This window comes from Paramisgurnus dabryanus, chromosome 1, assembly GCF_030506205.2.
Source record: "Paramisgurnus dabryanus chromosome 1, PD_genome_1.1, whole genome shotgun sequence".
Classification (NCBI taxonomy): domain Eukaryota; kingdom Metazoa; phylum Chordata; class Actinopteri; order Cypriniformes; family Cobitidae; genus Paramisgurnus; species Paramisgurnus dabryanus.
The window spans coordinates 47346531-47362384 of NC_133337.1; the positions used below are offsets into that span (position 1 = coordinate 47346531).

Genomic DNA, 15854 nt, shown 5'->3' on the forward strand with positions numbered 1-15854 from the left:
TATAGATATTGTTAAAGATAGCTTTACATTCCTTGATACATATACAGGGATGATGTATTTTTGTAACCAGGAAGTTTGCAGGATACTGGTTCCCTCACAAAAAAAGCCCATTCATTTTTCCCATAGACTTTTGGATTATCGCAAAACTCTGTGTATAAACACAAAGTTTATGACGCACGTTTTGTCCAACATAGTCTTCACAGATTTTTATGAACAACTTTTATTAATTTTGAAGTCAACATAGCCTACGGCTTTTATATTTCTAGTAACAAATTTTACAAAATTCATAATTTTGTATTCATCTGTGAAGATTAACTTGTGTTTCTAACTTTTGTTGAATGGAATGGGCCCAAAAATGAATGGGCTTTTTTTGCGAGGGAACCAGTTTCCCGCCAACTTCCGGCTTGGTCATCCCTACGGCACTCTATTTAAATGAGATGTTTTGGGTGGATGAGTTAAAAATGCTTTTTATTTAACTAATATGCTTAAGTTTGATACGATTATAATGCATAAAGTATTCCTAATAAGAGGAACGGTGGGAAAGGTTTTGGAAGTGGGAGGGGCTTTGTCATTGTAGCATTTTCGGACAAAAATATGTAAACACCTCAAAATAGATGCTTGTTCCAAACAACTCGGATGTTGGATATTACCTCAAACTTGAAAGTAAATGTCTGGAAGGCAAACGAAGTCAGGTATCCGACCTCTCAGCTCTGGACCATGGGCTGGAAAAATAGCTCTGGACACAAAGAAGACACAGTGGACAGATCGATCGATCAACCCCGACCTCAGCGAGATGTGTCATTTGACGTAAAGCACGTGATATGTAAAATGCAATGTTAAAATATTCTGTAGGCGTCTCAAAGTTACAACATCTGGTAAACATGCGAATGTGGGTTAGGTAAACGACATCATATCCGAAATCCGAGTTGCCTGGAACGCAGCATTATGGTTTGTTCGACTTCATGCGGCGCCGCAAAAAGCTACAGGTGGATGACATCAAAATACCGCGAGAGCGAAATCACACGGATGTTCGCGTGGCGCTGCATAAACACATGGTAAAATAAAAAAATCTGACATTTTTTTAAAGCGTCTGCAATGTAGCTAATACAAATGATCTATTTTATGAGTTTAAATATCTGAATTTACAAATATTATTTGGATCTATGAATAAAAATAAATAATTCGTTACATTTATATAGCGTTTTTCTGCAGACCTCAAAGTGCTTTACATATGAAAGGTATAAAGGTAAACCGTGTCAGATGTTATCATTCCAAAACAGGCAGTCTGAATCAAATACCAAACAAACACATGGCTTCAACATTTTTGGTATGTCTTAACTCTTAAATAGTTTAACACATCTGTCATTCGTTATTAAGAACTGTTACTAATCACAGTACGTTTTCTGCAACCCAGTGCCAGATTGTGTATTTTATTTGTGAACATGAACAATTTTAGCACATTAGTGTTAATAAGCCCTTGGTATTGCGCATCTCAAATTCACTCTTGCTTTTTTAGGAATGATCAAACACTGCCCCCATGTGGCAGGAATGAATGTTTAAAAATAAACAAGGTCCACTGTGGGTTCACTCCAGTAAACTACAACAGACCATGGGTTTATTTTGACAGCTGTCTGTTTATTTCACCATGTCATAATGATGAAAACAACTACATAACTCAGATCAGAGTTCACAGTGAGGGCAGAGTATTGATCCAGCAAACCAACCTGAAGAGGATTTTGGTCTTTAAGGCACATGAGGCCACGAAATGATCTTAAAAACAGCCATTTAGTTGTGTATTCTGCACCATTCATAATGTAAATGATATAATAAACCGTTTACAGTCTGTACTAACTGTATATTCCTAAATGTTGTACACAAACTTGACAAAAATCATTAAATGATTTCAAATAAACTCTTCCTGAGAAATGCATGCAATAAAATGCAGTCCGACTTCCCTGTTGGCATCAGGCAAACATAGTTTTTGGGTATTAAAATCTGTTCCCGATTAGTCAAGGTGGACCATATCCAAGAAACGGCCCTTGGAACAAGTTTTTGTAACATCCATAAGTTCTCTAAAAAACTAAAACTTATCCAAATTGCAGCAGTTAGGACCAACTCCAGAAATGATACTTTACAGCATTTTTCTGGGTTATGTAACAAAACCTAAAAATAATAATAATAATAGTTTGTGCGAATTACACAAAACAGTCGCATCCTCGACAAGCTGCATCTGATTGGCCAGTGACCCGTGCATGGAGTCTGGATGGGACAGTCTGATTGGCCGGCGCTCACAAGCCTTTGTTGAAGTAAACATAACTGATACGGTCTCCGTACTCAGACACGATGGATTCCCTGAGTTCGGGTTCCAGCTTGGATACAGCCATAGAACTGCAAATCAAGAACCACAAAATTAAAACCATCTCAAAAGACTGATTGTTTTTACTGATATTGTGGTAATATTTAAAATGAGCATTTTGGTACGAGATAAATACCAAAATAAGCAGCTGGCAATAACAAAAAATAATGTTCTTGTGTCACTGTTATGATGTAAACTGCCTCATAAACAAGCATTCTACTACAGATGAATATATACCCAATATAAACAAGATATGAAGAGCTCAGATGCAAAACCCTCAAAGTGCGTCTGACATGTTTTCTTGTAAATGAGCAATTATTATCATAATGAATGGATTCTGCCAACAAACCAGTATTTCTGAATGGCCCGAGGCTGGGATTAAGCCGATTTGAAAGTACTTGATGAACGTATAATACAGGCCTACAGCATTGGGTCTTTTGCATCTGAGCTCCTCATATCCATTCGAGCATTGCATTAGCAGCACAAAGCCTGTGGGTTTAATTACAGACACACACACACACAAATAAAAAACGTGCACCTTGAATAGACCAAGATGCTTTGCATTAATGCATTTGGCAGATGCTTTCATCCAAAGTGACTTGCAGTGCATTGCATGGTATTCATTTTTATCAGTATGCGTGTTCTCTGGGTTCCAACCCATGACCTTTAGCACTGCTAATGCAATGCTCGACCAATGAGCTCTACAGAGCATTAGGTAAAAGTATCTGCATTAAAGTGATATGGATACTATACAGTACTGTGCAAAAGGCCACCATACTTGTTGTTTTAGAAGTTTTAATGTCTATCCATATTTATTTTTCAATCTATTTTATTAAGATACAAACAGAAAATACAGGGAATATGGACAAATTTTTTTAAATTTAATCAGGATTAAATGGCTTCTTTAGGTATCGTTGGTGTTTAGTGGGACCTTTCTTGGCACTAAACACATCTTGAGCGTTTTTGAGCAGAATAAAGTAAAAAGACTAATTTCTTTAAAATAAGAAATAAGGATTTAATTTTATTTAGGTTTAAGAGATCCTGCAGAGTCCTGCTATTGCTCAAGTCGAAGGGGAGTTTACCCTAAAAACTTGACGCATCAGTTTACATTTTATACAGTTTTTAATACTATATACACATTTCATGGATTTTCTGGATGTATTCTATTGAAGAGACTGAGGAGTAATAATATATGATCACTATAATATTGTAAAAACAACTAATCTAATTCTGTCATGGAGGCGTAAGACTCTTACACACACAGTACTGTATATCATACATGTTTGGAACGACATGAAGTGAATGAGATTGTGTAACATGAATGCAAACTTTACCATCTTTGAGGAAAGAGTGAACACGCCGCAGGCACCATAAAAACCAGACTATGAAGACAGAAGAATGTATTTAATATACTTAATAGCACCACAAACATTAACATATTAACTACCAATGTTTTTATAATAATAAAGGTGATCGCTTACAATACACCAACCATCATGACCTGCAGTGGCCCATGAAGAAATGTGATTTTCTGTAAAACAAAAAATGTCTTTTTTAAAGCCTCTGTATATTCAACAGCAAGCTACACAGACATAATGCCGTCTGGCTTACCTGCATAAATCGATATTTTTCCAGCCTTTGCATAACAATGGGCAGTATGACTAAAACAAAACAAAGAGAAAACAACTTAGACCTGCAGCTGATGTCTGGTTTATTTTAGCCCTGAGATCCGATAACATGGGCTGTACTCGGTCAAATCTCTGTACTTACTCATGCCTGGTGCTGCCATGGTAACGCGAGAGATGACCACCTGTGTGATGCCCTTCGCAGCTGCTTTCTGTGACAAACAGAGAATGTAATCAGACGGCTGTATCTGATAGTGTTTCTAAAGACGGATAAATGCTAAAAAATAGAGGAAATATCTGCACGTCTAGATGTACCCATCTATCTGGATATATATATATCAGAGCTCAAATGTTCGGCTGGTAAGTTAAAATGTTTTGCACTAATTATAAACAATATCTTTTGTTCTACCTAGAGGTTGCTTCTTGTCAACAGAATAACTTAATAATAACTGAAATATCCCAAAACTATTGTAAAATGATACTGGAAATGGCCATTGATGCTTGACAAAGCAAAAAATATACAATGGATTCATTCATCTATCTATTTTAAGCATAGAGTCCTGATCACCCTGCAAGGGATTATATTATCTTTTTCTTAACTTAACTTTTTCTTAAAATATGCAAATATAAGTTATGTCAAATAGCTTTCTCAGGGTAGTGCTTATGCTTTGGTGATCATACAGATTTTATCAGTGTTTCATCATTTCAAGGGCATTAAACATCTAGTTTTTTTTGTTACTTTTAAGTAAAAGTACTTTTGTACTTTTACTCAAAAAAAGTAAAAGTACACAATTTTTATGTAATTAGGTATTAAATCAATTTTAATATGCAATATAAAAGGAATACACAGTATGATTATATGCTTTAGAATGTGTTTCCCAAGACAAACATTTTGATAAAGCACAAATGCTTGGAAAATTTACATAAAATACTCAAGTAGTGTCCACCTCTGAATATGTAAAATGCACCCTTTAATTGTTTCTCACCCTTGAGTAACCCAGTTTATTTCCATCTTCGTCCGTCACAGCGATGCCACTAAAAATCTCCCTGTTGTTGAGAAAAGCACGTGAGGCACCAGAATGCAAATCTGGACATGTGAACGTACTTGAGATATCAAAAGAAATTGAAAGACGACAGTGGGGAGAACACAAAAGGTCTTACTGTTGTCTCATCATTGGGATGTTCACACAGTTAGCAGCGGCCACAGCTGCGAATGGGACCCAGCGAGCCACCAATGGAGGAGCTCTCTGGGATAGAAGTAAAAAAAAAATAATAAAGAGTTACAAACATATACATGTACAAGTACATAAGAAATCTGAGGGTACTTTGACCCATACAATGTATTGTTGGCTATGGCTACAAATATACCTGTGCTACTTATGACTTGTTTTGTCTTCTTATAAAGACATAGTTCACCCATAAATAAATAAAAAATTACATATTAAGTGTTTTGGGCCAAAAAATTATTTGACAACTAGTCACAAGACTCAAGTTATGGATGTGCCAACATGTTTGAATGTTTGTTTTGGATGCAATTTCGCTAAATAAGTTCAAAATATTAATTGCTTTTTCACAAACACCTATCATTTGATATTTATTAACACACTGGAGTGATTTGGATTACTTTAGTAACTTTTAAAATGGATATTTGTGCTTTTTGATGCTTTTTCGGGACCTGTATATGGACAAAGTGACAGATATTTAAAAAATGAATTTAAAGTCATGTTCATCTGGGATTATTTAGTCATATGATGGATGAATAATACCTTTGTGTAGAGGTTTAACCCCACTGCAGTGGCCAGTGCTGTACTGGTGGCTGTTACATAAGCAACTCCAATCTGCCTGGGAAAGAACGATACACAAGCATAATTATTGCTTAGCTGTCCACAAACCTTTATCCGTTCCTACCGATTATATCTAACTCTTTCCAGACATCTGTTAATGAATCTCCAGGTGTCACGGGACAGTCACATTTTACGTGGCATCTCTCCACATTCCAACAATATGACCCATGAGCTTGCTTGCAAGGGAGTAAAGTTCAAACTACGGTAGGAATGAGGTAACCGGGACTTACTTTGGTGTGATGGGTGATGCGGCATTACGATTGGTGTAGTTGACCAGAGCATTGAAAGACTGATTTACCCACTGCCAGAACACTACGGCAGGTACGGTCCTACAAAATCACAAAAAACATTTCTTTTTTAAGATGTCAAATAAATCAGTGGTGTCCCCAGAGTACGTATGTGAATTTTTAGCTCAAAATATTACATATATCATTTATTACATTTAAAGGGATAGTTCGGCCAAAAATGATATTAAACCCATGATTTACTCACCCTCAAGCTGTCCGAGTTGCATATGTCCATCGTTTTTCAGACAAACACATTTTCTGATATTTTAGAAAATGTTTTAGATCTTTCAGTTGATTAAATGTAATGTCACGGGGTCCACCCATAGTCCACGACCTTCAAGTCCAAAAAAAATGTGTCAATCCTTCACAAATTAAATCCAAACGGCTCCAGGATGATAAACAAAGGCTTTCTGAGGGTAATCCGTGCGCTGTTGTTGTAGAAATATCCATATTTAAAACTTTATTAACCAAAATAAATACCTTCTGGTAGCGCCGCCATCTTAGACTCCTCTGTATTCAGGAGAGAGTATAAGCGTAGTGTACGCACTTTTCTTAGTGACGTATGACAAATTCGGAGGGCGGGGCCACAGAGCAGCAGCAGAGTGGCCTCCGTAGGCTGCGTAAGCTCTCATCCTGAATGCGGACGCGACTAAGATGGCGGCGCTACCGGAAGGTATTATTTTTGTTAATAAAGTTTTAAATATGGATATTTCTACAACAACACCGCGCGGATTCCCTCAGAAGACTTTTGTTTATCATCCTGGAGCCGTTTGGATTTAATTTGTGAAGGATGGACGCACTTTTTTTGGACTTGAAGGTCGTGGACTATGGGTGGACCCCGTAACATTACATTTAATGAACTGAAAGATCTAAAACATTTTATAAAATATCCGAAAATGTGTTTGTGGACATATGCAACTCGGACAGCTTGGGGGTGAGTAAATCAGGGGTTTAATATCATTTTTGGCCGAACTATCCCTTTAATAACATGTTAGAGCAAAAATGTGCTGTTTTGGTTGTTTCCTTTTAAATGCAAATGACCTGTCTGTACTCAATGGCAGTGGCATGGTTGGATAGTGCAGATTAAGGGGCGGTATGTTCCCCTTCAGACATCACAAAGGGAGCCAAGTTTCAACGACCTATTTATTTTACATGATTGCAGAGAATGGTTTAACAAAACTAAGTTACTGGGTTGAACTTTTTTACATTTTCTAGGTTGATAAAAGCACCGGGGACCCAATTATTGCACTTTAACATGGAAAAAGTCAGATTTGTATGATATGTCCCCTTTAATATGAAGAGTTTGGTTCCAAAACCAGATAACTCTTAATAGATTTGTTTTATTGTGCTACTTAGCTGTATTTTTAAGCTATATTAGCTGTGTTATTAAGGATTATGAATTGAAAAAAAACCAACTGCAGTTTGACTGATATTAATCCATAATCAAAAACTAGAGATATCTGGTATTGAAACAAAGTTTTATAGTTTAATTTTTTTATACAAAATGTGTTTCACAATTTTCATTTCAGGTTTGTGTGACTGTATCAAATGGCCTTTCTTTATTTAAAAGAATGCATAAAGGCTTTAGTTTGTAACAGCCACAATTCGTGTTTTGCTACTTGCTAGTTGGTTGCACTGGGGATATTATACGGCCCATTGGAAAAGACAAAAACTCGTGCAGTGCAGAATGATTCAATATTTTTGGTTCGTCTGGAAGGAAAACGTTACAGTCTTATATATATATACTGCAGGTACTGACCTGTAAAACTGCAGCATGAACCCTGTAATGGCCATGCCTCCCGGCACCTGAAATGACATTCTTCCTATAATATTCATCCGGTCACCGGTGTCGGGGTGAAATGCAGAGTCATACAGTTTCTTTGCATAGTGAAGCTGTTCTTCAGTTGTGCCTGGAGGGATAGACCCAGCTCTGGTGAGGGAAAAAGATAGACGTGAATTAATGTATAAATAAATCAAATTCAGTTCAACACTCACTTTGTCTGTGCCTATAAAAATCATGATTTAGGAAAGTTGGTTAGTGAAAAATTCTGATGGTTTATGCATTGTCATAAAGTTAAAAGCATAGAAAAGGATAAAGAAATAATCGTGTACAAATTAATCTTTGTTTAATTCATATTTGCCTTGTTTATGGTGATAATCTGTGAAAGCGAATCATGTTTGGTATAGACAGATTAAAATGAAAGTGCTGTAGGGGCATCACTAGGCGAGCTTCAAGCATGAATCTTGATATCCCTAAGTTTTATTGAAAAATGAAAAATAAAATTAACAAAATATTAAAATTCTTTGTTATGAATTTCTTAGTTATCCTGCAGTCTGTACATGTTAAGTTTAATCACAAAATGAATCACCCTATAAACCCTTTATCTAACAGTGACCCTGCTGAATGGTCTTGCAATACCATGGGATTCAAAAACCATGACCTTAGCACCATGACCTTATCATTTCAGATATGGGAGAGCTTGCTGAGTTTGTGAATTTGTTGTTTTTTACTCACCTGCAGCTTTCCACTAATACTTTAGCTTTATCAAGTTCAGAGTCAGGAAGCAGTGCAGTACGAGAGTCGGTGATGTTGAAAAAGTGTTTGAGACGCCCCATGAACGTGCTTTGATCCCAGCGTGGGGCGTCGATATCGAATCCCTTCAGAGCTGCCATGGTACACACTCACTCTCTGCTTTCAAAGGACCTGTGTTAAAACAATACAGGGTAAATAAAGTATTCAATATGTTGAATCGAAAGATAGATGTCTCATCCATAAGTAACAGACTAAAAATGGGAGTCATGTGATGAAAATGTTTAATATTTGGGATTTGAAAAATCATTGTTTAGGATAAACAATTCTATTGGTGTGTTTAGTATAAACTTTTTTTTTTTGGGTGTTAAATTAATACATTTCTAGATTTATATATAATTTCAAACACAGACAGATATCACAGGGGCAAGTTATTCAAACAAAGGTATAGATAATCTGGAAAAACCGCAACTGACCTAGTTTCAACCAGTTCAGTTTAGTCTGTACCTTAATCTTTTATTCTTTTACTGCGTTTTGTTTTTCCTTAATAAACAGATAAAAAGCAGTATATTAAAAACATTAACATGCCTATGCATCATAAATGCATCATATTAAAACGTTATTACATTGACATAAAGCACAAAGGGCAAACAAAACTGAAAAACAAGAAGAAATGCAACAATAATCAATGAGCACAAACATGTCAAAGCAATTTTAACCTGGTCAGATGTCACTCCTTACAGGTTCAACCTGATTTTCAGGCAACCTAAAAAATGCAAATATCTAACTTACTCTTTTAAGTATATCAGAACGTGCATGCACAGCTAGTTTTACTCTTGTTACTAGCGAGTTTAATGAAAAGAGAGATTACGCCATGTTATCATTCGTGATGTGGCATCACAAACTATGCGTGAGAGCCGATGCATCAATGAATCTCAAACATTAAGTGTCCTTTTTTGTAAGAGAATTAAACAATGACATTAGAAACATGCAACGTAACAGCTGATCGGAAAGAAGTAGAAACACATTGGCAAGTTCTACAACAGCTTGCATCGGGTCATGTAAAACCCGGAAATTATCTCTTAAAACAATTTTGACATGAGCATCGAAAGTGCCACACAAAAATACCTTTAAATAGCGACTCCACACTCTCGTATTTGGCCCTGAAATCGTAGTAAACACGAATGAAGTGGGTAAAACACAGTGATGATATGGGTTCGAAATAGTAGACGAGCACGTGGCATTTTTCCCTCCAATCCCTGACCAGAAGAATCTCCCTCCCCTTGCTTTCAGAGGCGTGTTCTAATTCGTGAATCTCTGCGCAAGCCGCTCGGTTTATGACATCAGAAAACGCGAGAAAGATTCAAAAGCTCATCTTTCGAAATGCTATCGCGATACTTTTATAGCATACTTTAATAAACCTGCGCAGCTCTTCATGAAGTCAAACACACCATCATGCAGAATCATGGATAGCTGTCTTTACGTTATATCTTGTATTATAAAAATACAATTCTTCAACAAGCATGCACATTTTCTTATTTTTCTTCTTTGTGTAGGTAAAATATAACGTCTGATTAAAAATATTCCTTTTGATTAGAACACTTCAGTAGTTTAAATGCATCGCTGAAATTGGCATGGTATTTATTGATATAAAAAAACAATTAGCAGTAAGAATATCTCCTAATAAATTATATCAGATCAAGTGTCATAATATATGTATGTAATATGAGTATATTATATGTACGTCATTAACATTGTATAAGAACTATCATTAATAAAAAATAAGGTTAAATACACTGTTTTTTGTCATTATATGACAAATCAGGGGTTGTATAATATTAGCTTTTCCAACCTAAGAGACTTCACATCTAAATAAATGATAAAAAATAATTAAAAACAATTCTTGAATTAAATAATTATATTGCAAAAACAACAACAACAACAACATTAAAACAAGGATGTTTAATGTTAAAACAAATTTATTCGCAAAGGCTTTAATGTTTTTCGTGCTCTACGTCACATCTCCTTGGCTTTTACGTATGTTCCGTGTACTACGTTATCCCCTCTTCCCCTTAGTAACCCTCGGCGGCGTCTCAGGGAGGCAGAATTACAAGATGGTAGGTTAAAGCGCTTATAATACACGCATTCTAACCTGTAAACGCCAAAAAGATACCGCATTTGATTTAACACATACGTCTCTCATCAGTCGTATTTTAAAATGCATTGCCGTAAAATTCTTAAGATAACTGTGGATTTGTTGTAATCGAGCGGTATTATAAGATGAGCATCGGTTCTTGATCGTGGATTAGCCTGTTGTCACGACTGTTCGAGATTCGCTCATACTCTGCTCTTTATATCTCGTTTCGTTCATATGTTTTCAAGGGAAAATGACACCATTTCTTTTTGATTTAGCCTCTTTTAAACGTTCAGTGTTGCAATGGAAATCTGTTTGTTGATGCTCGTGCTTATGACGTCATTGTTGGATGTATGTACGGCATACATTCAGCGTATTGTATAATCTTTTCGTTTGATTTTTGTTAGGGTTTGCTATCAATTTTACGGAAGCTGAAGAGTACTCCAGATCAGGAGGTGCGGATCTTGCTTTTGGGGCTCGACAATGGTGGCAAGACGACCTTATTGAAACAGCTAGCATCTGAAGACATTTCTCATATTACTCCAACACAGGTGATAAAGTTACTGTAACACAGTGCTTCTCAAACGTTTCACCCTTCTTTAAGGTGCATCCCTTTGCAGCCCCCCAAAGCAAATTCATGACATAAAACAATCTCAATCTTATAATTTTAATTAAACAAAACAAATTAAACTATACAATATAGTGCTGTTGTTTACTAGCCTTATTTTTCTGAGGTTTAATAATGATAAATTAATGTATTGTGTAAAATGTCATAAAACTATCCTGTGTCCCCCAGTTTAAGTACCACTGCTGAAACAAGTGCCTTACGTCTCAAAATGAATTCGATTAGATCCAGTTTAATTTGATTTACAGGTATGAACTGTATCAATAAAAGTGAATAGTAGGCTTACTGACTTTCTCTTTTCTATAGGGGTTTAATATCAAGAGTGTCCAATCACAAGGATTCAAACTGAATGTATGGGATATTGGTGGTCAACGAAAGATCAGGCCCTACTGGAGAAATTACTTTGAGAACACAGATGTATTGGTGAGATGATCTGATTGGTATCAGATTAACAGTATTTTCACAATACCTACTAAACGAAGTGTTCACCGAAAACGCATTTCTTTATTTCAGATTTATGTCATTGATAGCGCAGACCGCAAAAGGTTTGAAGAAACGGGACAGGTGATGCTTAGTTACTAAAAATTCTTTGTTAGTTCTTGTTGTTTCTGTGTTTGGTGTTTAAACAAGTTAGCTGATCTTCTTACAGGAGCTGGCTGAGTTGCTCGATGAAGAAAAGCTCAGTGGAGTCCCGGTTCTGGTCTTTGCAAACAAGCAAGACCTGCTGACGGCAGCCCCAGCGTCTGAGATAGCAGAGGGTTTGAATTTACACACTATTAGGGACAGAGTGTGGCAGATCCAGTCCTGTTCTGCCCTCACAGGAGAAGGAGTCCAGGTAAGTTAAAAAACACAAAAGACAAAGTGTTTACCAAACTCAATACAATGTTGACCATACAGTCATTCTGTATTCTAATACATTCTAATAATTGATTCAAATGTTGTGTTTCAGGATGGCATGAATTGGGTTTGTAAGAGTGTGAACGCCAAGAGGAAATAAAGATGTTATATCTCACTGTGGTTTTCATCCCAGGGCATGTCGGGATACTGTGGAATGTTAAAACAGTGACTTTTTAAAAATGTCAATAAATTTAGAAAATTAAGGCTTCATTTCACTTTTGCCTCTCTGTAGGGGACTACCATGGCATAAAGGAAATCGGTACTGTGAGCTAAAGTTAATCTTTTTGCACAGTATCCCGTCTTAAACTATAAAATTGATAGTCTTTATGATTTAACATTTTAGTCTGTCATATCTTACTTCCTAGATATAAATCACACAATTTTATAACGAATGTTCTAGATAGAGAGGATTTTGTTACTGAGAGATTTGTAGAGATGTAATTACAGCCGTCAGCAGTCCCTTCCACAGCTTTCTATCTAAACTGGCATTTTTCACTTCAGCTGATCACAAAATTCTTGTCACAGCATTTTTTGAGAGGTTGTGCAGAATATTTTTGTAAGTTTTCCTGAGGTTAATAGAGATTAAAATGATAATTGTACCCAAATGCCACATATAAGAAATATCAGTATGTGCAAAAGGAGAGACCATCTACAGATAAACAATATCTGAAATACATTTTTGATAAATGTAAATAAAGTTCCACATAGCAAATTTTACATATTTTCAAAGCTCTATACTTGAATAAGTATCATTTCTGGCTGTAATCTAAATAGTTATTGTTACGAAATGTTGTAAAGTCTGTTTCATCACACCAGAAATATTCCTGTAGTGTCTATAATGTGTGTCTCATTACTGAAGTATACTGAATAAAAAAAGATATATATCAATGTGATTCCTGGTAGAATATGATTTAAGCTATTTTATTAAGAATTTTATTTACATTATATTTTATTTGAGATTCACTGTAACAGTGCTTACATTGTAGGATATGTGTCAAACGCACCATCGCAACATATGGTGTTGACATATATAGCGATTCTCCCAGTCCTAGCCACACTTCACAAACACCTACACTCACGTGATATACCAATGACACCCCAGGGAAAAAAGTGCGCTGAATTAAAGTTAGTACAGTTTTATTATGTACTTAATTTGCTCTATTTTTACACACTAATTTTGAACTTAATATACTGAAAATGAGTCTTTAGTACTTAACAACATCTACAGTAAGTGTTCAAACTGTGCTATTTTGAGACACCATGAACTAAAATGTACTTATATATATATACATACATACATACATACATACATACATACATACATACATACATACATATATATATATATAATATATATATATATAATATATATATATATATACATACACATGTACATATATATATATATATACATACATACATATATATATGTACATGTGTATATATATATATATATATATATATATATATATATGTATGTATATATATATAAGTACATTTTAGTTCATGGTGTCTCAAATAGCACAGTTTACTTGTATATTTACTTGTAGATAGAAAATATAATATACTTATGAATTACATTAAAAATAATGTATAAATTAGGGCTGGGCATTGATTAATTTAGATAAATCTCATACAAAATAAAAGTATTTTTTTGCATAATACATAAGTTTGTGATGTGTGTAAGTATTATGTATATTTAAACAAACACACATACATATATATAAATTTAAGAAATGTTTTATTTAAATATGTTTTTTATATATATAATTTAGAATATATAAAAATATTAATAAATATATATACACATGTAAGTGTTTCTTAAACACATATATGAATGTGTGTGTGTGTGTGTATTTATATATACATAATAATTACACACAGCACACACTCATTTGTTATGCTAAAAATTACTTTTATTTTGTATGAGATTAATCTATGCCCAGCTCTAGTATGTATATATATATATATATATATATATATACAAGGGCGTAGGTTTGATTCTGGCATTGGTGGGGACATAAATAAAATGGTTGGATTGCAAAAACTGTTTATCACCGTTTACTTGACACAAACAACAGACAACTCAGTATGCACTTTACTCAGTAACATCTGACTCGCCACCCCCGGTCATCCCAAATTTATAATAAACAATTCGTTATGTCCTAGAGCCTAATAAACAGTAACTGTTTAAGTCTTTGCCAAAAAAAAAAGAAAATCACATTGTAAGATATAACCATATTTACTTTATAACAATGAAGAATATGCAATTAATATTTAATTCTTAATTTAAATTTGCCAAAAAAATCCCAGTGTTGAAGATGGTATGTATATCATGCTGTTTCCTGAACAACGTTTATTAACGTTTCTGTAGTTCACATTAAATCTTCTTTTCATTAACAGACAGTTAATCAGTGTGAAAAAAATAATTTTAAGTTTAAAATGCAACCTTACATTATGTCTACATCTGTGCAAGTAATGACCACAGTGCAGTAATGTAAAGTATTCAGCAATCATGACATGAATTCATGTTTTTACCATGTTGGGGTTATTTTCTTTCATGGATTAGGGACCCCCTAAATAACCTTGCTACCCCATTTATAAAAGGTTGACAAAAGTTTGCAACTCCTCAGGTTAACATGGGATTGTCGTGTATTGGTGAAAATACTTTCCTTGAATCATTATGTGACACAACTTGTTCCGTATTTTGTGAATGAAACAGTTACAGTGGGTATAATAATACTTTCTTCCTCACTTACCTGTAGCCCGAATAATCACGCGCGTCTTGTTGAGTGAACTTTGGCGCGTTGTACAAAGTGAAACCATCCTATCACACGTAGCGAGTAAAGACAAGCCCATAAAGTGATGTGAATTAGAGAGGCGGGACTCAAGAAATGCTAATCCAATCATATTAGCAATAAGATTAGAGAGGCGGGACTAAAGAAATGCAAAGCCAATCATATTAGCGATGTGAGTTACGGAGGCGGGCATTGCAGAGAACGAAAGCTGTTAACCGTTTGTGTACCACATAGAGCGTCATTTTTACAGAACGGGATTGCAAATGATTTCTAATCTAATTTAAATGATTTCTGACAAAAATATAATAAGTAAAAAATAGAAAACACAAGAATAAGAAGGACATTAGTGGTTATATATAAATACAGATTAATTGTTTGGTCGAAATTATTGCTAGGGACAATTCAGTCTTCCCTGAATATTGCTAGGGACATGTCCCCAGCGTCCCACCCTAAATCTACGCCCATGTATATATATATATATATATATATATATATATATATAAATATACACAAAATGCATTTACTGTATATTGTCCATATGTTTTTACACTTTAAATATTTAAAAAATTTTGTACAATAAAATAATTTAAAATAAATTCAAATTACTTAAATATTTATAATAAATACAAATATACTTTTTTAAGTACACTTTATTTCCACCTGTGAAGTTATTGTTTACTGTTCCTAGCAATAAAAACGTCCAATCTTATCAGACATTTAAGAGATTTATTCTTTAGCATTACATGAGTGTAGTGTAG

The 15854-nt window shown here is 34.7% G+C and overlaps 2 protein-coding genes across 4 annotated transcripts; one reads left to right on the forward strand and one right to left on the reverse strand.

Annotated features, from left to right (window-relative positions):
- Positions 1-1335: 1335 nt before the first annotated feature.
- Positions 1336-9904, reverse strand: sfxn2 (sideroflexin 2). Of its 3 annotated transcripts, none has more exons than XM_065262628.2 (13): positions 9771-9884; positions 9150-9185; positions 8628-8816; positions 7872-8042; positions 6056-6154; positions 5748-5823; positions 5143-5228; positions 4968-5028; positions 4127-4193; positions 3968-4017; positions 3838-3887; positions 3691-3738; positions 1336-2388 (listed from the first exon to the last, which is right to left on the reverse strand). In XM_065262628.2, exons 3-13 carry the CDS (start codon positions 8783-8785, stop codon positions 2289-2291), a joined length of 966 nt encoding a protein of 321 aa, XP_065118700.1. In that variant the 5' UTR covers positions 8786-8816; positions 9150-9185; positions 9771-9884; the 3' UTR covers positions 1336-2288. The 3 variants fall into 3 exon arrangements, with proteins under 3 accessions (XP_065118700.1, XP_065118702.1, XP_065118701.1); XM_065262630.2 differs by having other exon boundaries at positions 9119-9185; positions 9771-9860; XM_065262629.2 differs by lacking the exon at positions 9150-9185 and having other exon boundaries at positions 1337-2388; positions 9771-9904.
- Positions 9905-10675: 771 nt separating this feature from the next.
- Positions 10676-13191, forward strand: arl3b (ADP ribosylation factor like GTPase 3b). The gene is made up of 6 exons (XM_065262633.2): positions 10676-10759; positions 11184-11327; positions 11708-11824; positions 11915-11965; positions 12051-12236; positions 12351-13191. The coding sequence occupies exons 1-6, from the start codon at positions 10682-10684 to the stop codon at positions 12396-12398; spliced, it is 624 nt and encodes a 207-aa protein (XP_065118705.1). The 5' UTR covers positions 10676-10681; the 3' UTR covers positions 12399-13191.
- Positions 13192-15854: the final 2663 nt, after the last annotated feature.

Excerpts from the sequence above, each read along its gene's own strand:
- arl3b (XM_065262633.2), top strand. The coding sequence starts at position 10,682 with ATGTTCCGTGTACTACGTTATCCCCTCTTCCCCTTAGTAACCCTCGGC. Across the intron at positions 10,760-11,183 it reads GGAGGCAGAATTACAAGATG|GGTTTGCTATCAATTTTACG; the intron begins GTAGGTTAAAGC and ends GATTTTTGTTAG. Across the intron at positions 12,237-12,350 it reads TCACAGGAGAAGGAGTCCAG|GATGGCATGAATTGGGTTTG; the intron begins GTAAGTTAAAAA and ends GTTGTGTTTCAG.
- sfxn2 (XM_065262628.2), bottom strand. The coding sequence starts at position 8,785 with ATGGCAGCTCTGAAGGGATTCGATATCGACGCCCCACGCTGGGATCAA. Across the intron at positions 4,194-4,967 it reads ATAAACTGGGTTACTCAAGG|AAAGCAGCTGCGAAGGGCAT; the intron begins GTGAGAAACAAT and ends TGTTTGTCACAG. Across the intron at positions 4,018-4,126 it reads CATGGCAGCACCAGGCATGA|TCATACTGCCCATTGTTATG; the intron begins GTAAGTACAGAG and ends GTTTTGTTTTAG.